Genomic DNA, 21,659 nt, shown 5'->3' on the forward strand with positions numbered 1-21,659 from the left:
CATTTGGAAGGACCTCCTGCCAACGGGAGACTGGAAGGCCCCTGGATTTCAGTGCCAGTAGGACAGCCTTCCAGACTGTAGCATTCTCCCTTTCCACCTGTCCGTTACCCCTAGGGTTGTAGCTCGTGGTTCTACTAGAGGCAATCCCGAATGAGAGCAGGAATTGCCTCAAGTCGTTGCTCATGAACGACGAGCCCCTGTCGCTATGAATGTAGCAGAGGTACCCGAACAGGGTAAAAAGTTCACTGAAAACCTTAATGACGGTGGCAGTTGACGTGTCCGCACAGGGGAAAACAAACGGAAACCGGGAATACTCGTCTATTATGTTGAGAAAATAGACATTCCGGTCCGTTGAGGGAAGGGGGCCCTTAAAATCCACACTCAGCCTCTCAAAAGGGCGAGTGGCCTTGACCAATTGTGCCCGGTCTGGTCGATAAAAGTGTGGTTTGCATTCTGCGCAAATCCGACAGCTTCTAGTCACTGACCTGACATCCTCCACCGAGTAAGGCAGGTTGCGGGCTTTGATGAAGTGGTAGAGTCTGGTGACTCCAGGATGAGACAGATCATTGTGGAGAGCCTTCAAGCGGTCCTCCTGCATGATGGCGCATGTTCCGCGCGAGAGGGCATCCGAGGGCTCATTGAGCTTCCCTGGACGATACATAATATCGTAATTATAGGTGGAGAGCTCAATTCTCCACCGCAAGATCTTATCGTTCTTGATCTTGCCCCTCTGCGTGTTACTGAACATAAACGCCACGGATCGTTGATCCGTGATCAGGGTGAACCGCTTACCTGCCAGGTAATGGCGCCAGTGTCTGACTGCCTCCACAATGGCCTGAGCCTCCTTTTCCACCGCTGAGTGCCGAATTTCTGGGCCTTGAAGGGTGCGGGAAAAAAACGCGACGGGCCTGCCTGGTTTAGTGTGGCGGCTAGGGCGAAGTCAGATGCATCACTCTCCACCTGGAAAGGGATGGATTCATCCACCGCGTGCATCGTGGCTTTCGAGATGTCGCTCTTCAAAACCTTGAAGGCCAATTGGGCCTCCGGCGTAAGTGGAAAGGTCGTGGACTTAATGAGCGGACGAGCTTTGTCCGCGTAGTTGGGGACCCACTGTGCATAATATGAAAAAAACCCGAGGCATCTCCTCAGTGCTTTCGTGCTAGCGGGCAAGGGAAGTTCAGTGAGTGGGCGCATACGGTCTGGATCAGGGCCAATGACCCCGTTTTCCACCACGTATCCGAGGATGGCTAACCTACGCGTATGGAATACGCACTTCTCCCTGTTATAGGTCAGATTCAGGCGAGATGCAGTGCGCAGAAAGTGTTGGAGATTCGTGTCGTGGTCCTGCTGGTCATGGCCGCAGATGGTGACGTTATCCAGATACGGGAAGGTAGCCCGCAACCCGTTCTGGTCCACCATTCGGTCCATAGCACGCTGGAAGACCGAGACCCCATTGGTGACACCAAATGGAACCCTGAGGAATTGGTATAGACGACCATCCGCCTCAAAAGCCGTATATTGTCGGTCCTCTGGGCGGATGGGGAGTTGATGGTAGGCGGACTTAAGGTCTATGGTAGAAAACACTCGGTACTGCGCAATCTGATTGACCATATCAGAAATGCGCGGGAGAGGATACGCATCCAGCTGCGTGTATCTATTAATGGTCTGACTATAGTCGATGACCATCCGAGGTTTGTTCCCGCTTTTGACTACCACGACCTGCGCTCTCCACGGACTAGCACTGGCCTGTATGATCCCTTCCTTGAGGAGCCGCTGAACCTCAGATCTAATAAAGATCCGGTCCTCAGCGCTGTAACGCCTACTTTTAGTAGCGATGGGCTTGCAGCCAGGTACCAGATTTTTAAAAAGGGATGGTGTCGTGATCTTCAGGGTGGATAAATTGCACGCGGGGCGCTTTGGGCAATTTGGAGGCTGCGGCTGATTCCCTACTGCCAGTGAAGGGAGTGGCCCACCGTACTGTAGGATCACACTCTTCATGTGGACCATAAAGTTTAGTCCGAGGAGAATTGGCGCGCAAAGGTGAGGTAGCACAAAGAGCCTGTATTGCTCGTAAATTGTGCCCTGTACCTCAAGAGTTACCATACATTGTCCTTGGATCGGTACAGACCGGGACCGTGATGCCATGGAAATTGTCTGTTTGGCAGGGAGAATCCGGAGTCCACACCTTTTAGCAGTTTCAGGGTGTATGAAACTTTCGGTGCTTCCACTGTCAAACAGACAATTCACAGTTCTGCCACTAACCTTTACCTCCATCATAGAATGTTCCAGTCTGTAATGCCTGGTCTGATCCAGGGAGATCGACGCCACCGTTGGCCCCTGGGCGTCACTGCATGCTGCCGATGTGGATGCTGAGGACCCCTGCTGGTCGCTCCTAGTCATCGTGGACCATGATGGCCGCCCCCATGAATCGCACGTGGGCGAGGGCGCCAAGCGCAGCGACTCCTGGTGGTCTTCCTCCTCCTCTGTCTGCCACGATGGCGCCGTCCTGAGATCGCACGTGGTCGGACCTCGTGGGTACTGCGACGCCGAAAGAGATGGTCTCCGTTCTGGAGGGTTACAAGCTGCACTGCCGTTTTTAGGTTTGGACCTGCAGACTTTGCCGTAGTGGCCTTTTTTACCGCACTGGCTGCAGATTGCCGTTCTTGCCGGACACTGTTGCCGTGGATGCTTGGCCCCTCCACAAAAATAGCATCGCTGGCCACCTGGAGCTGCCGCCGTCGTCGAATCGATCTGGGAGCGCGGGTTCGCGGGGCGAGGAGGGAGCTGAGCTTGCTCCAACCACGTTGACTGCACGTGGTCCTCGGGGTACAGCGCCAAGCTCTTCGACGCCGCCTCCAACCTCACGGCCATCTCCCTTGCCTGGGTCAAGTTGAGTTTCCCCTTTTCTAGCAATTTAAGCCTGATGTACGAGGACCCTACCCCTGCTACGAACGCGTCTCGGGCGAGGTCGTACATATACTGTTCGGCGGAGACGTCCTTACAGTCGCAACCCCTGGCAAGCTGCAGGAGCTCATTGGCATAATCCTCCATGGTTTCGCCCGACTGCCGACGTCGTGTAGCAAGGAGGTAACGAGCATGTATCTCGTTGGGTGGCATAGTGTATCTTTTCTTTAGGAGCTCGACGGCACCCTGGTAAGTGGGAGCTGCACGAATGGCTAGGTAAATCGTGTCGCTTACCCTTGCGTGGAGGACCTGGAGTCTATCACTGTCCGTAGTGATAGCTACCGAGGCTGCCAGGTAGTCCTCAAAGCACTTCCACCAATGGTCGAATGTGTTAGCTGCACCGACCGCACGTGGGTCCAGTGTCAGACGATCCGGTTTTAGAATCTGTTCCATACTCTCTGTTTTTTCTTCTTGTTGCACAGTTGTGAGTTTTCTGTTTACTTTATTAAATTGATGCGCGTCAATAAGCACATGGAACCAAGGCTTCGGTATTGAAGGCTTTAATAAAGTAACAATGGAACTACTAACACGAATACACCAGTTCAGACTGAAGGGGTCCTGCCGGAGCAGGGGGTCTTATACCTCGTCACCGGAGGCGGGACCCCACTGGAATGTGCCATGATAACTCTTATAACAGGTAAACACCCTAACCCAACAACATAGTACAACCCCCACAGTAACAACACCCTAGCCCAACAGTAACATAGTAACAAACCCCAGTGGTGAACCAACGATGGTTCACCACACTGTAATGATACCAGGGATAAGGGATTTCATTATGTTGACAAGCTGGTGAAGCAGGGATTATTCACCTGGACCAGAGACATTTAAAGGGGACATGTTTACAATTGGGGCATTTTGATTTGAATAATTTAATTAACATATTTATAGATAAATCACACGATTATGCTTTGAAGGGTCTACATCTGATGCATCAACTTGTCTATCCTCTGTGTCTGTTTCTAGCAGATACAATTTTTTTTCTACTAAGCTATATTTCAAATTGGAAGAAACATTCGGCGTAGTATCCACTTGTGGTCTTTGTCACTTTGTACTATGCTACGTTTTGTAGCCAGTGGCTTCACTGGAATATGCATGCAGAAGGCAGCAAACCTTTGGTGATCACTGGGGAGGCTAAGCATTCTTGTGTGCCTAAATAGGTTATGCATTATTATTTAAATGGTTTGATTACCAATCAAGTGGATGGATGCTGTAGTATAACCAGAGCCTCTCTGCCAACTTCATTCTGTGTACGGCCGTTTGAAAAAGGGAAATAAATTGCATTCTCGTGCTTTTTGTGACCCCAGGCTGCCTCAACAACTCTTTATGGCCACTACTTTCAGAGAGCGGTCACATGTAGGAAGCACAGCAGCCAATTTGTTCCCACAAACAGGAATGTGATAACCAGATCATCACTCTGTCCAAAAGTGAATTCCTTTGTTTACCAGTTGGGTTTTATTCACACTCTAGCTTTGAATTGTTTAAACATTTTAAAGGTTTGTTTATTAGTATCACAAGTCAGGCTTACATTAACACTACAGTTCAGTTATTGTGAAAATCCTGTAGTTGCCACACTCTGACGCCTGTTCGGGTACATTGAACCCAGGTCCCTTATGCTGTGATGCAGCAGTGCTAACCACCATGCCGCCATTGGTGCTCTTGAATAAAGCTTTCTTCATGGCTATGACACATGTATAAAGTATCTGTTGATCATGCTTTAATTTCCTGAAATTTAAGGATAAGAGTGAAATTATTATTCCAGTAGTGCTACAATTAATTGTAACTCCCTGCTGTTACTTATTATACTTTGATCCTTCCTGAGATAACCGATTTAAAACTGAAACCCTTGGTTTGAAAAACATTGTCTTTGCCTTTTGGGCCATTAGAGGATTTTGTGCTGAATAGGTTGAACCAACCGCAATCTTTCTTTGTGCTTGTAACACAGCACACATTCTAGGTCTTTCAGCTATCATTTTCCCAGTAGGTTCATAGTGAAGTTGTTCTTGGAATTGTGCATCACAAAATTGAGGCTATTTTGCTTATGGTGCCTGTGCCAGCTCTTTAAAAGCTGTATCCAATGGTCCAATTCCCTGCTCTTGTCTCAAGGCTATACAATGTTTTGCTTGAAAGTATATAGTCACTTCCTTTTTGTTTTGAGTTGCTACTGAAAAGAATTGCTTCTACAATCCTTTCAAATGGTGCTTTCCAGATTATAACAACTTGCTTTGTCAAAACACTTCACATCTGTAAGTGAAAAGTTCTGGTCTTAAATATGGTCTCTCCCAGTGATGCTGTAACTATAATCAGAAGATGAGTTTTGTAACTGGATATATCTTTGGCAGTGATTAAAATGAAGTTTAATACTTCAATGTCCAAAACTAAGTAGGCGTGGAATTGCATTAAATCTCTGCCTCCCAGGTTGTTGGCGTGTCTTGATGCTCTCTCAAACTTCTGTTTTATTTTCCCCACTATCTCAGGTTGGTAAATACATATATAACCTAATCTCCCATGATAGTTAGAATAAACTGCATTTTTATGTTTGCAGGGTTCTGCTTGTGAAGGCTGCCTAACTGGTAAAATGGCAGAGGCAGACTGGGAGCTGAGTAAAGAGAATGTGCAACCTTTGAAACAAGGCCGGGATGTGAGTACACTTCGGGATGTACTTGCACAGCATGAAGGCCCAAGTCAGATCAGCATCCAAGAGCAGAAACTGTAAGTAATACTGTTTGACTTTTTTGTGGGTGGATTGAGAGGTGAAAACCACTGCATTGTTTGGATTTTAGTATGATTGTGATTATAAGAAGAGGGGAGTAATCTATGAGTATTTGTGGCACATGGTCTTAACCAGTAAAGAGAACAGAGTGCATACTCCCGCCATGCTGTTAACTTAGTTATTATAATAACAGAACTCTTCCTTGAAGCATTCCCCAGCATGGTTAATGCTCTCTAACTGCAGTGCTGGAAAAATAACACTTTATTAAGTGTGCAATGGGGAAATCACACTATCTCCCTGACTTTGCTGGATGGTGATGGCATAGGAGAGAACTGGGGAGAGAAATTATTCAGCCCCTGCGGGGCCCCTAGTTGCTAGTGAAGAAATCTGCATGCCAGTTCATAGAATCATAGAATTCCTACAGTGCAGAAGGAGGCCATTCGGCCCATCAAATTTGCACCAACCACAATCCCACCCAGGCCCTATTCCCATAACGACAGGTGTGAGTGGCTCTGGCGCTCTCAGCATGTAAGCCTGGGGTTTGTTCACTGCTTTTGAAGAGGGGTTGAATTGGAACTGCTAGGGATAGGTTAGCAGTTAAGAACTGTATCTTGTCAGGTTTAAATATTGTTCAGTTGGTAAATGTTAAGCTAATTAATTTGTTATGGTTAAACTATTGTTAAATAAAGTTTGTTTTGATGCAAGTTTCCTCGTGTGTCAATGAATCACACCTGGAGTAAAACAGCTTATCCTCATATTAATGCTGAAATTGCAAATAGTTGGGGTTTAGTTGAACTTCATAATATACCTTGGGATTTCTGAACTCGGACCCTAACAAATCTGTCCAGTAGTTTTCAAACATACCCTGAACATACAAACAGATGGAAACATTACCTCTGTCCACCTTCAGTAGTGGTTGTAATGAGACTCCAGTCTCAAATGGTGATTATTTATGGTGAAAATTTATTAAACCATTTCCTTAAATAATAGAATTTGCGGCATTTGACATGTCAGCGTCTTCTGAAGGTGTCTGCCCACTGGAGGAGAATTTATCAATATCACTATATCCATCTACCGTGATTATTTTGTTAGGGTTAACTTTTGTTAGGAAGAACAACATCATTATCTGTACATCTAAAACCTCTGAGATGTGTTGCTGCTGGGCAAGATGCTGCCTTTCTACCCAAGCTTACTGAAGGGCAGTTTTTATTAATGTTTTTGAGACGTGGGCTGTTTCAGGAACAGTTTAAATATAACATTTGTTTTGTCAATGATGTTCATTGTCATTCCCTAGTTTCACATTGTAAGAAGGGCTGGCGGATTCCTTTTCTGGAAAGACATTCAGTTCGGTCCTGGCAATCAATGGGCAGCTTTCATGGTTATTTCCATGATGTCAGTCCACAAACCACCAAATTTCTTGAATTTAGTTCCACAATTTGCCATGCTGTGATTTGAACTGTGACCTCTAGTTGCTAGTGAAGAAATCTGCATGCCAGTTCATAGAGTCATAGAATTCCTACAGTGCAGAAGGAGGCCATTCGGCCCATCAAATCTGCACCATCCACAATCCCACCCAGGCCCTATTCCCATAACCCCACATATTTACCCTGCTAATCCCCTGACACTAGGGTTAATTTATCATGGCAATCTACCTAACCTGCACATCTTTGGACTGTAAGAGGAAATCGGAGTACCCGGAGGAAATCCATGCAGACATGGAGAGAATGTGCCAACTCCACATTGACCCGAGGCTGGAATTGAACCCGGGTCCCTGGCGCTATGAGGCAGCAGTGCTAACCACTGTGCCACCGTGTCACCCTTAAGAAAGTTTTTAGTCAAATATTCACATCCATGTTCAGGAAATCAAGGTTTCCAGTCCACTATGGATAGTAGAATATTGTCCATGTTTGTTACTTCATCCAACCCAAGGCCAATTTATTTTGTCTGTCTTATTGAATCTTTTAGCAAGAATGGCTTTGGAAGTATAGTGAAGTTGCTGGATAAACAAAATCAAATCTGAAGAAATATGTAACATTGCTTCAGAAATGGGGAAAGGCTGATTTGCATTTTTGGGATGGAAACGGAAAGCTTCTTGTCAGAATACAGTCCTGGAGGTGTGGATCTGTGTTTTTCCTGTTCAATTGTTCTTTCTGTCTTCAGAGCTGGTTTTCCATCATTGTTTAAACCCGATCTTAAAGTTTTCCATGTTCAAAAATCCTCCCTTGCAATTACCTGACTTGTATTAATGTTTGCCTATCATTTTGTTTTAGTTCTGATCAAGAGCCTGGAATACTTTCCATCTGCAAATACTGATTGACCCATTGCTGTGTTACCAGTTTTTTTTTCTAACTCCAGCATTTTGCAGTATTTTGCCTTTCAAATATTTAGTAATTCTTGTTCAGAGGTTACAGTGATCCATCTGATCATGATCTCTGTCCCTTTGTTTGGTGGCAGATTCACATTAGAGGGTTTGGATGAGGGCTGAAAGCTTTTACAAATATGTTTGGATGTAGGATGAAACAAACAATTGTGTAAAAGATCCTTTAAATAAACTAAAGCAACAAACTTTCTCTCTAACAGTCATTGGAAAATTCTGTAACATCACACTGTGGTAGAAACTCCTTGGGAGAAATGTTTATTTTAGTTGAAGTAAATGCCAATTTGAGAGTTGATTAAATGCTCATCAGTTCCATTTTTATGCTGTTTACTCTAAATAAGTTAGTTCTGATCCAGCAGTCTCTATTTGATGACTACCAGCAAAAATTTAGGTATTTTATATGATGTCATCTTGGTTCTATATGGGCAGTTAGAGTAGAAAAAGATATTTAAAATTCCTGAGATCCATGCGTTGCTGGCAAATCCAGCCTTTGCTGCCTTTGCCAGTAACTCCTGAGAAGATGGTGATGAGTCACCTTCTTGAACCACTGTGCTACGTATGATGAAAGTGCCCCCAAGTTGTGAAACTGCGTCTGAGCTCTCTGAAGCCAGGCTCAATGCTTTGTTTTGGCCCGGCATCCTCCCCCCACCCCCTCACTCCCCTCCAACATTGGCGCGAAACTCCCAACTCTCCAAAAAAAGTGACTGAATGTGGGCGCATTGTGGTGTGGAGCGTACCTGAGAGACTGGTGTGGAGCACTCCATTATTCTCACTGTTATGACATTGTTTGGGAGAGGATAATTCTGCGCATAGTACATAATCAGAGTCAGCATGGCTTCATGAAGAGGAAATCATGCCTGACATCTAGAATTCTTTGAGGTGGTAAAGAGCAGGATGGATAAAGGGGAACCAGTGGATGTAATATACTTGAATTTCCAAAAATGCATTCAATAAGGTACTGTACAAAAGGCTACTTAAGATGAGAGACCATGGTGTTTGGGGTAATATATGAGCATGGATAGAGGATTGGCTAACTGATAGAAACAGAGAGGAGCATTTTCAGGATGGCAACCTATAACTAGTAGAGTGCCACAGGGGTCAGTACTGGGGCCACAATTACTTACGATATAAATTACTTGGATAGGGGAAGTGAATGCATCATGCCAAATTTGCGGAGACACAAAAATAGATGGGAAGGCAAGTGGTGAGGATGACAGTCTGCAGAGGGATATAGACAGGTTAGGTGAATGGACAACAACTTGGCAGATGGAATATAATGCAGGAAAATGTGAAGGTATGCACTTTGATAGGAAGAAGTTGAATATTAGGGAACTGGGTGCAAAAATAAGGAAGCTTTGCTGAAACTATACAAGGCACTAGTTAGACCCCCCCCCCCCCCCCCCCCCCCCAAACACACACACCAGAAATACGGTTTTGGTTTCCTTATCTAAGGAAAGATATACTGACATTTGAGACAATCCAGAAAAGGTTCACTAGGTTGACCCTGCAATAGAGGGATTGTGTTATATCGAGAGGTTGAGTAGGCTGGGCCTGTATTCATTGGGGTTTAGAAAAATGAGAGGTGATCTTATTGAGGCATATTGGATTGTCAGGGAACTTGGCAGAGTAGTGGCTGAGAGGCTGTTTCCCCTTTTGGGAGAATCTAGAACCAGAGGGCATTATCCCAGTAAGAGGTCACCCATTTAAGGTGAGATGAGGATTAATTTCTTCTTGAGGGTAGTGAATCTGTGGAATTCTTTACCACAGGAGGCTATAGTATGTTTAAGTATGTTTAAGGCTGAGATGGACAGATTTTTAATCAGTAAGGGGATCCAGGATTATGCGGATAAGGTGGAAAAGTGGAGTTGACGACTATCACGTCATGATCTAATTGAATGGAGGAGCAGACCACTGGGCCGAATGTCGTCACATGTTGATGGCTGTCAATGTTCTTCATAGTTACTGTCACTTCATTTTTTGTTTCAGGGCTTTTGAGACAGAAATTCGATTTTATTCTGGTAATGATCCTCTGGATGTCTGGGACAGGTAAGCGGTTAGACTACATCATCATGCAGGGATTTGATAGATTAATTGTTTCCATTGGCAGAAGACTCATTAACCAAAGGGCACATTTAAAGTGATTGTCAAACAAACCAGAGGTGACCCAAGGAAACAATTTTTGCACAGCAAGTTGGAATGCACTAATTGAAACAAATTTGGAATATTGGATAAATACTTAAAGGAGAAAACATTATAGAGATCTGGACCAAAAGGGGAAATAGCATTATTTCTATGAAAGTCAGTACAGGCACATTGGGCCAAGTAGCCTCCTGACTGATATGATTCTGTAATTCATTATTATATTGTGCTAAGATATTTTACAAAGCATTGTGTAAATTTGTGATTCACCAGCTGGTGCAGCTAACTGAGTTGGCTGTTTGCATGCTGACAGCCTAAAGCTATTTATTACATTGACAAAATACTACTGTTTTTTTGTTTAACAGGTATATCAAGTGGACAGAACAGACGTTTCCACATGGTGGAACAGATAGTAATCACTCTGCCTTATTGGAGAGGGATTTGAAGCTTTTCCTAAAGGATGAGCGATATTACAGTGACTTACGGTACCTTGGTCATTGGTTAAAATTTGTAAGTGTACTTTTGTTCAATAAATGGTAGCTACTCATTACAGTCTTGTGCATTTTACATCTCTGGCCCATTTTAAGCCAATAATTAAGTTAATTGATTCAATTAGATTTTGAATTGGCTTTTTAGATAATTACTCTTTAAATTTCTCTCACTTCCTCATGATAGCAGTGACTTGTATTGAGTTATGAATGAATGCCACCACTCTTCCAGTGCTTGTTTAAGTGACTATTCTTCACCTATGAAAGTATACAATAAATTGCAATCAGCTATTTTCCCTTGAAGATTAATCAGAATTCGATTGTCAACTCCCTCAGTTTGAGGAGTGTGAATTCTGGCATTTATTTACTCCCACAAGCCATCGTAGCACCTTGCCATAAGCCACTGTGCAGCATCCATAATAACTCAATCCCTCCAGTAATTATTTTTTAATAGAAGAACTGGGCAGATAGTAAAATATCATGGGTAACATTTTGAAATGAGGAGAATAATCATAACTAAAAATTATTTGTGATCCTGATAACCCTCGCTTTACTGTTGTTTAATTGGTTTGGTACTGATTTGCTGCAGTGCAGGTGAGTGTTGTAAGAAGGCCTGCATTGTCTAGCCAAAACAGTTAGTTCAGTTATTCATTCACAGCAAAGTCTTCAATTCCAAAACTGCTAATTTCCCGGGTCCTTACAAATATTAATCCCTTCCAGGTTGACTACTGTACTGACCCACTGGAAATCTTTGACTTCTTAAAGAGCAAACGAATTGGTGTGTCACACGCTGCTCTCTACATTGCCTGGGCTGAACGGTATGAGCTCCTAGGGAGCAACAACAAGGCAGAAGCCGTCTTGCAAGAAGGGATTCAGCTGAAGGCTGAACCACTTGAAAAACTGCAGCACCATCTGAGGTAACTGTGCTGTCTCAGCAGGACTCAGGACTTGTTATTTTTGATCATCATTTGGGCAAACTTGCTGCTTAAAAGGTTGAGTGGACAACATTACTTATTTCAAAACTTGAACATTGAATATGGTATCTTGGATCTGTAGGATTTCTTTATTTTGCATGGTGGGGAGAAGTGGGCAATGATTGACTCTTTTTCTAACTCCTTCCCATGCTTAAGCATTAATTGTGGCTTATTTACTAACACTCTTGACTCTGAATCTGATGTTTGGATTCAAGTCCTACTTCTTAAACTTGAGCATAAAATCTAGGTTTTAACTGCTGTAAATGCCAAAGGAATACTGCACTGGGAGGTGTTCTTTTTTTGGTGAGAAGTTATACCCAAACCTTGTCCCTCCTTTATAAGGACCCCAAGGCAATATTTCGAAGAAGAGTAGGAATGTTTACCCAGTGGCAATATTTAACCTTCAACTGAAATCACTAAAACAGATTATCTGTCAATTTATTTCATTGCTATTTATGGAACCTTGCTTGTGCAGATTGGCTGTGGCATTTCATAACAGTCAAAAATAGAGTCTATGTTTTGCCTGAGGCACACGTTTTAAAACCTACGTAGTCCTCTGTCACATAATAAAAACAGGAGATGCTCAATATGTCTGGAAGTATCTGTGGAGAAACAGAGTTGATGTTTCATCAGAGCTGGGAAAATATTTGGAGCTACATTGGGGAAAAGAACTAAAGTAGTTCTGTGATAGGGTGGAAGGCAGGAGAGATTAAATGATAAAAGGTTGATGTTGCAAGGCCAAAGGAAGTGATGATGAGACAAGTAAATAATTTTTAATTTGATGAAATGAGAAGGGATCTGGGAAGTGTGGATTGGCACAGGCTGTTCTTTGGTAAGGATGTAAATGGAAAGTGGGAGGCCTTCAAAGGAGAAATTTTGAGAGTGCAGAGTTTGTATGTTCCTATCAGGATTAAAGGCAAAGTAAATAGGAATAAGGAACCGTGGCTCTCGAGGGAGATTGTAACACTGATTAAGAGGAAGAGAGAGTTGTATGAAATGTACAGGCAGCAAGGAACAGATCAGATGCTCGAGAAGTATAAAAAGTGCAAGAAGCTACTTAAGAGGAAAATCAGGAGGGCTAAAAGAAGACATGAGGTTGCTTTGGCAGACAGAGTGAAGGAAAATCCAAAGAGCTTCTATAGGTATGTTAGGAGCAAAAGGATAGTGAGGGATAAAATTGGTCCTCTTGAAGACCAGAGTGGTAGACTGTGTATGGAACCAAAAGAGGTGGGGGAGATACTAAATGGTTTTTTTGCATCCGTATTTACTGAGGAAACGGGCATGGAGCCTATGGAAATAGGGCAAACGGGTAGGGAGGTCATGGAACCTTTACAGATTAAAGGGGAGGAGGTGCTTGCTGTCTTGAGGCAAATCAGAGTGGATAAATCCCCAGGACCGGACAGGGTATTCCCACGGACCTTGAGGGAAGCTAGTGTTGAACTTGCAGGGGCCCTGGCAGACATATTTAAAATGTCAGTATTCCCGGGGAAGTGCCGGATGATTGGAGGGTGGCTCATGTTGTTCCGTTGTTTAAAAAAGGTTCTAAAAGAAATCCGGGAAATTATAGGCCAGTAAGTTTGACATCGGTGGTGGGCAAATTATTGGAAGGTGTGGTAAGGGATAGGATCTACAAATATCTGGATAGACAGGGACTTATTAGGGAGAGTCAACATGACTTTGTGCGTGGTAGGTCATGCTTGACCAATCTATTAGAATTTTTCGAGGAGGTTACCAGGAAAGTGGATGAAGGGAAGGCGGTGGATGTTGTCTACCTGGATTTCAGCAAGGCCTTTGACAAGGTCCCTCATGGGAGGTTAGTTAGGAAGGTTCAGTCGCTGGGTATACATGGGGAGGTAGTAAATTGGATTAGACACTGGCTCAATGGAAGAAGCCAGAGAGTGGTTGTGGAGGATTGCTTCTCTGAGTGGAGGCCTGTGACTAGTGGTGTGCCGCAGGGATCAGTGTTGGGTCCATTGTTGTTTGTCATCTATATCAGTGATCTGGATGATAATGTGGTAAATTGGATCAGCAAATTTGCTGATGATACAAAGATTGGAGGTGTTGTGGACAGTGAGGAAGGTTTTCAAAGCTTGCAGAGGGATTTGGAGCAACTAGAAAAATGGGCTGAAAAATGGCAAATGGAATTTAACGCAGACAAGTGCAGCACAAGTGCAGACATATTGCACTTTGGAAGGACAGACCAAAGTAGAACGTACAGGGTAAATGGTAGGACTCTGAAGAGTGCAGTTGAACAGAGGGATCTGGGAATACAGGTACAGAATTCCCTAAAAGTGACGTCACGGGTGGATAGGGTCGTAAAGAGTGCCTTTGGTACATTGGCCTTTATAAATCGGAGTATCGAGTATAAAAGTTGGAGTGTTATGGTAAGGTTATATCAGGCATTGGTGAGGCTGAATTTAGAGTATTGTGTACAATTTTGGTCACCTAGTTACAGGAAGGATGTAAATAAGGTTGAAAGAGTGCAGAGAAGGTTCACAAGGATGTTGCCGGGACTTGAGAAGCTGAGTTACAGAGAGAGATTGAATAGGTTGGGACTTTATTCCCTGGAGCGTAGAAGAATGAGGGGAGATTTGATAGAGGTGTATAAGATTTTGATGGGTATAGATAGAGTGAATGCAAGCAGGCTTTTTCCACTGAGGCTAGGGGAGAAAAAAACCAGAGGGCATGGGTTAAGGATGAAAGGAGAAAAGTTTAAAGGGAATGTTAGGGGGAACCTCTTCACGCAGAGAGTGATGGGAGTGTGGAATGAGCTGCTGGATAAAGTGGTAAATGTGGGGTTACTTTTAACATTTAAGAAAAACTTGGGACGGGTTCATGGATGAGAGGGGTGTGGAGGGATATGGTCCAAGTGCAGGTCAGTGGGACTAGGCAAAAAATGGTTCGGCACAGACAAGAAGGGCCAAAAGGCCTGTTTCTGAACTGTAATTTTCTATGGTTCTAAAAAGTATGTCTCAAGGAGGGATTAATGGCAGAATCATGAACAACTGCTAACGTAAGTGAAGAGAGAAAATGGAAACAAAATGAGGGCCGAGGTTATAATCTGAAATTGTTGAACTTGGTCTTGCAGAGTCAAAAGGGCCACAAAATGTTTAGTTGAAAGATGTGCATCTTTTCCAGATAAGCTTGATGAAATCTTAGAACAGTACAGGAGACTGATGGTCACATTGGAAGAAAGAGAATTTAAATGAGAGGCAACCAGAAGTTCGAGATCACACTGAATGGAAATGTGTGAAATGGTCACCCAATCATTTTGGTTTGGTTTCCCCAATATAAAGCACACCACACCATGAGCAGTGAACCACACCATGAGCAGTGAATACAGTATTCTAAATTAAAAATACAAGTCAATCGCTTTTTCACTTGGAGTGTTTTGGGATCTTAGTCAAAAGTGACAAGGTTAAAGATCTGACTTGCATGGGAAGTGGTGGGAGTATTGGGGATGGTTGAGAAGTGCAGCAGGGTGTCACCAAGGGCCCTTTAGAATTTTGAAAGGTGGGGGGGGACATTTTTAATCAGGTAGTGAGAAATGGCTCTTGGCTCTCCTCAACAAGGCTAGACCTGAGATGTTGTCTATTTCCTCCCCTCATGTAATTAATGTCCTTTATGCCCTGAATTTCTTGTTGTATAATCCACACCCAATTTATCTCCTAACCTCCTGCAAAGAATCTTGTCTATTATTCTGAGTATTTTATTACTGCATCTAAATGCTTAACATCACATTGCAGGGCTAATGAAACCTGAATTTAAAATAAATGCCCAATGTTTGAAATAAATGACTGATCATGATCATTGAGTGTGTTTGTTCAAAATAATGGAATTCTAGGAGCACAAACCCTAGTCAGATGCAAATTGCCACTGAATCTATTGTTTATATAACTAGGGACATTTTTGTATTTATATAAGTTTGTAATAAGTGTTTCAAGAATACTGATGCATTGAGATAACTTGGCATGGTTTTGCCTGTTCTTGGTTCAATGTGGTGTGTCAGGCAGCTGGGTCTTAGTTCTTAAGTTCACTTTATTCAACTTTCAAGAAACTCCTTGCTCTCTGAACATTAGATCAAACTTTTCAGGTACAGAATGTGCCTGAGTTTTTTTTTTCCTAAAGGTTGGTGTTTTACCCTAAAGGACAGGATGAGCAAGATAATGAAGTTAATTTTGTAAATGGCTTGGCTTTGGATTCTCTGTCAATTCAATAAATGTGTTTCTTAATGATGCAGTCCTTTAATTCAGGCTTCATTTGAATTGTGTTAGATCTCTTCTCTCTTCCACCTTGCATTATATAGTATATATGCCTTAATTTTGCATGTCTGCTGTAGTGACCATAAGATCTGTATAAAAATTGTGCCAAGTCCGTGCTTATTCTATATCTGTCATTTGTCAATACCCTCCCACGAAGAGTTACAGATGTACGGAATGTGGCAGATAAATCTCACATTTGGGATTGTTTTATTTTGATGGTATGTGTGTCATCTATCCAATGCCTTGCCTGGATGTCAGTTTTGCTGCTGATAAAGTTGAACATGGAAACAGTCTGTTGTGGTATAACAAGAATTGGCTGAGTGAATTTCTACTTTCATTTAGGACTAGGTTTTTTTAATGTCCATTGATTTTGTACTTTTAATCTAATTTGTTTAGAATTTTGTATGTGAAAGTTTTGACATGACTTGAAGTAGAGACTAGACGTTATTGCCACATTGAAGTAGCTTTTATGTAATCCAAAGCTCTCCTGGGTACATTGGCTTGGTCATGAGCTAAGGCAGAAGTTCTGTAGATGGTCAGAGCTTAATTAATATAATTTGGCTGGGTGGAATGGGGTTATTCATTGATAATAGCACTTGTGGGCTAAACTGGGGTGGAAGGTAGGAATTGAACCAGTGCACTAGCTACTTGGGTTGAATGACTGTGGTGGTGGACCTGTTTCTGCTGTGACATACTTTAGCTTAAACACACTGCCAAGAGTAGCTGTCCTAGCCACTTAGTTTGGGTACTATATGCCATCTTGAGTTGGTGCTTTTAGGAGGAAATTAACTAATTACACTTGTTCCGGGACATCCTTTAGACGTGCAATCTGGATTTATCCTGAAAGACAATATAATTTATAGAACAAATTCCTGCTGCTTCTTTCTATCCTTTGAATAGTCAAATAGTTGTTAATCTGGGAGCAGCAGTAAATAGCCTTTAATTGACCATGGTAGCCAATGTGGACCATTTCCCCATGTGATGACTTTGTGTTATGTTTAGCTAATCTCATTTCCTTGTTCCAGACTCTGGACTATCTATGATGAATAGGGCAACACAAAGGAGTATCACCTAGTACATATTTAACAATCTCCATGACTGCATTGAAAGGAAGACATTTTACTAGTGTGCTGATAAAGCTCATTGTGTTTTTCTTTTACCTCAGGCACTTTCAATCTCGAGTATTTAAGCAGGTTGTTGCCTCCATAGCAGAAGGAACAAATGAAGACTTTGTTCCTGAGCCAGTTCAACAGCAAAGAACTACCCTTGGAGATCTGAAACGCCGTGGACAAAAGAGAGCCATGGCACCAGTCAACAGGGTTGGCAGTTCAATGAGATGTAAGACTATTTCTGTCATTGTCCCATCTCCTCCTCCTTTCTCTTCCATTCTCCACTATGGAGAAAGAAAGGGCAGGGGTCAAAGCTGAAGAATCAAGTGGCAACATAATTGGTTTGTCACCCCTGATATCATTCTAACAAATCTTTACACTTCACCCAAGACCTTGACATCCTTCCCAAAGTGTGGTGTCCAGAGTTAGACACTATTCCAGCTGAGATAGAACTCACAATTTGTAAAGTTATAACATAACTTTCCTCTTTGTCACCCCTCCATTCCTCCATGTCCCCACCCGCCAGACCGATAGTTTTTGTTTCAATCGAGTGCTATGCTGGACAAACTAATTCATGTTGCCATTAAGTTTATTGATAAAATTAATGCAGAGATGATGAGTTGGTTGTGAAGGGAGATTGTTCTGGTGGATGGGTGAACTTTAACTTTGTTTTTGGTTAGCACAAAACCAAGGACTTGGCCAGAATGTGGTTCCTGCTCAAGCACAGTGTGGCTCCTTTGAAGTGTTCAATGAAAATCGATTACAGACCCAGCCTGGACACCAACCAAGATCAACAGAGAGGCAATTGACCGCACTTCCTTCAACATCTGCTAAAGAGAATGAAATTGCACCAGGACCCTGGAATACATCTGGAATACGGGTCAGTGGAGTGGGAATTTTGAACTGGTAGGGTGGAATTTTACCAACCCAGTCCGGAGCTAATATCAGGTAGCATGGCAGGGCACTGTGTCTATTACCTACCTTCCACGGGTGTTTACCAACAATGAGGGAGACATTAGTGGCCTGCCCTGTCCTTGGGCTGTGTCTGGTATTTTACCAACAGCAGGTGCCTGTGCCATTTAGTGTCTGGCAGCCCTGTTTGTGACGAGGGAGTCCCTCCTGTCCGCCTCCCCACCATCACTCACCTTGTTATGTAGCTCCAGTGACCATTGTCTTTGGAGACTGGATACAATCCCTGATGTGGTCACTGACCATGGTGGTACTGCTAGGTCTAGAGGGCTGCTGGTTACTTGCTTGGCCATGCGATTGTAGGTTCAACCTGGCTGATAAGCCTGGGGGCAGGGCCATAGCATCAGCTGAGCTTGGTTGTAGCATTCTAACATCCTAGCTAAAAGATTGAATTGAAGTCCCATTCCAGGACGATGGGCACCAAATATCAGTTAACACTTGAACACGGAAGTGGAAAAAGCAATGCCTTTTCGTTGAAAGCTCCATTAGCCTGTTAGATTGATGTTACATGGAAGGAAAACACCCAGAGTACGTTATTGAAGAATACCGGGGAGTTCACTTTCTCACTGAGCCATCTTTCTCTCTTAACCAACCTCAGCAAAACTAATTCATCCTTGATCTAATTGCTGATTTTTGCCTGTGTAACGTGCTGCAAATATCAAAATATTTCATTTGAATATCCTGAGGTTATAAGGTGTTAGTAAATGGCAAGAAATAAGCAATAAAAACTTGATATGCAGTTGGATTAATTGGTGAAACTGGAGGCAAATTGCGTGAATAAATATGGTTTTGTATATGTGACCAGTATTTAGACTAGGTCCCCAAATGTCAGCAAAGCAAATGGGTCGTCACAACATAGTCAGGAGCAAAACCAATTAAAGATCAGCTTAGACTCTCCTCCACCTCCAAGTGCAGCTAGTGATTTTTGCTTACTAATAAAGAAATTGTAGTTGATAACATTCATTGAAAACCACTGAGCATATGACAGTGACTGGTACTTGATGCGTAGTTACTTTGAACTTTTCCAAACTGGTTTCTTTTGGGAAATTTGGCAGAATTTTAATGTGAAGAGCTTCAAGAAATGCATTTTGTCCCTCACTGTCTTCCATCGGAGTAACAATTACAGTTTATATTCAAGACCAGAAAATCCCTTTCAATTTGTGAAGCTTCGCATCAACCTTGCTTTAGTCTCTTCACTATCTTGCCTGATGACTCATTGCAAACATTTTTTGTAATACTTAAAAAATTTGTTTTAAATTTATCTTTCCCCAATTTGTTTGCCTGATTGAAGTACATAAATCTTCAGAGGCCAGTGTTCTGGTAGTTCATTACATTTTGCTTTTTAATTATTTTTCTCCTTCTTTGATTCAACACAGTGAGTCATTCCCAGGTCTGTCCCTTCCATAGCCTCCTGGTATTAATTGTACTCCCCTCATAGGTTCTCTTCCTTCTCCACCCAGTATTCAATATTTTGCATTTTTGTGTTAAAATTAATTTACTATTTAGGAACATTGGAGCAGGAGTAGACCATTCCATCCCACGAACCTGCTCTGCCATTTAGCTAGATAATGACTGATCATCTACCTCAAAACCATCTTCTTGCACTATCTTTATATCCCTTAATGTCATCGGTATCTAAAAAATCTAGTGGCCTCTTACTTTGAACATACTCTGTGACTCAGCCTCCAGAGCCATCTGGGGTAGAGCATGCAAAAGATTTACCACTGAAGAAACTCCTAATCTAGGTCTTAAATTACTTATCTATTACACTGTGACTGTGCCATAGTACTGGACACCCTCCTGCTCCAACCAGGAGAAACATCCTTCCTTCATCTACCTTGTCGAATCCTGTAAAAATCTTGTATACACTTCAATGAGATCACACTTCATTCTTCTAAACTAGAGAATACAGGTCCAGTCTCCTCAATCTTTCTTCATAGGACGATCCTGCCATCCATGTGATTAGTCTGGTGAAGTTGCGCTCCCTCTATAGCCAGTATAAATCCCTAGGTAAGGAGACCAAACTGCACACACTACTTCAGGTGTGGCCTCACCAAGGCTCTTTGCAACTGCAGCAAGACTTCTTACTTCTGTACTCGGGCTAACATGATGTTTGCTTTTCTAATTGCTTGTTGCACCTGCATGTTAGCTTTCAATGACTTATGAACAAGAATGCCCAGGTCTCTTTGAACATGAACATTTCCCAATCTCTCTCATTTAAGAAATACTCTGCATTTCTGTTTTTCCTACCAAAATGGAAAACCTCACATTTTTCCACATCTGCCATGTTCATACCCACTCAACTCTAGCTAAATCTCTTTGAAGCCTCTTTACACCCTCTCTCAAATGCATTCCAGCCAAGGTTTGTGTCATCAGCAAAATTAGAAAAATTAGTTTTGGTCCCCATATCCAAATCATGAATATAGATTTTGAATAGCTGAGGCCCAAGCACTGATCCTTGCAGTACCCCAGTAGTCACAGCCTGCCAACCGGAGAATGATCTGTTTTTTGCTACTCGTGTTTCCTATTTGTTAATTGTTTGTTATATTTTCTCCAATCCTATGAACTCTTTTTGCTTGCTATCCTCTTGTGTGGGATCTTATCAAAAGTCTTCTCAAAATCTAAATTCTCTAAGTTCTCCCTTTAACTATTCTGCTGGTGAGATCCTCCAAAAAAAACTCCAACTGGTCTGTTAAATCTGATTTCCTTTTCATAAACCCATATTAACTCCAATCGGTGACTAGTTTCTAAATACCCACTTACCACATCCTCTGGAATAGATTCTAGCATTTTCCCTCCTGCTGATGTCAGGCTAACAGGTTTGTAGTTCCCTGTTTTCTCTTTCCCTTTTTTAAACTATGGTCACATTTGCTACCTTCAATCTGCATGCATTGTTTCAGAATCTATAGAATTTTGAAAGATGATCACCAATGCAGCCATGTCTTTCCAGTCTGGGATGCAGATCATCAGGCCCATGGGATTTATCAATTTTCAGCCCCATTAATTTTTCCTGCTCTACATTTTATGGATACTAATTTCTTTCCAATCCTAAATTTTACTATTTGGCTCCCTAATATTTCAGGGAGATTTCTTGTCTCTTCCTCTGTGAAGATGGACACACAGTAATTGTTTAGCTTTTCTGCCATTTCCTTATTCCTCATAAATTCTCCATTCTCCTGCCTGTACTGGGCCCACATTTGTCTTTAACCTTTTCCTCTTTACATACCTATACAATTTTTAAAGTATGTTTCTATGTTCCTTATTAGTTTAATTTCATGTTCTATTTCCTTTTTCAATTTCTTCGTTATCTTTTGCTGAATTTTAAAATTCAGGCTTACTACTTTTTTGGCAGTTTTTATGCCTCTTCCTTTGATCTAATGCAATCCATAACTCTTGTTAGCCATGATTGGATCACCTTTCCTACTGGTTTTTGTACCTTGAAGGGATTTAACTTTGTTGTAATTCCAATTTTCTTTTTGCACTCGGTGGTACACGAAGGCATGCTTTCATCTGTTGAAAGGACTTACAGATTGACACACAACCTGTTGGGCCATGTGATGAGCACACCTTCCTTGGCCATCAAGTCTTAGGATGGGACTTGAACCTGGCGCTTTTGGCTAAGAGGCAGGGATGCTTCCCACTGTGCCACAAAGCCTCCTAACTT

General features: G+C 42.6%; 1 protein-coding gene across 3 annotated transcripts in view; it reads left to right on the top strand.

Annotated features, from left to right (window-relative positions):
• The window catches only part of bub1bb (BUB1 mitotic checkpoint serine/threonine kinase Bb), a 133,557-nt gene that overhangs the window by 44,988 nt on the left and 66,910 nt on the right, over window positions 1–21,659 (top strand). For all 3 annotated transcript variants that reach the window (XM_078233456.1, XM_078233455.1, XM_078233457.1), the window contains 6 exons: window positions 5,510–5,676; window positions 10,041–10,100; window positions 10,559–10,703; window positions 11,402–11,598; window positions 17,083–17,255; window positions 17,707–17,906. In XM_078233456.1, coding sequence (XP_078089582.1) covers window positions 5,543–5,676; window positions 10,041–10,100; window positions 10,559–10,703; window positions 11,402–11,598; window positions 17,083–17,255; window positions 17,707–17,906 — 909 coding nt within the window. In that variant the 5' untranslated portion in view covers window positions 5,510–5,542. The remainder of the gene's footprint in view (window positions 1–5,509; window positions 5,677–10,040; window positions 10,101–10,558; window positions 10,704–11,401; window positions 11,599–17,082; window positions 17,256–17,706; window positions 17,907–21,659) is intronic.

The sequence above is a fragment of the Mustelus asterias genome, chromosome 18 (assembly GCF_964213995.1).
Source record: "Mustelus asterias chromosome 18, sMusAst1.hap1.1, whole genome shotgun sequence".
Lineage (NCBI taxonomy): Eukaryota > Metazoa > Chordata > Chondrichthyes > Carcharhiniformes > Triakidae > Mustelus > Mustelus asterias.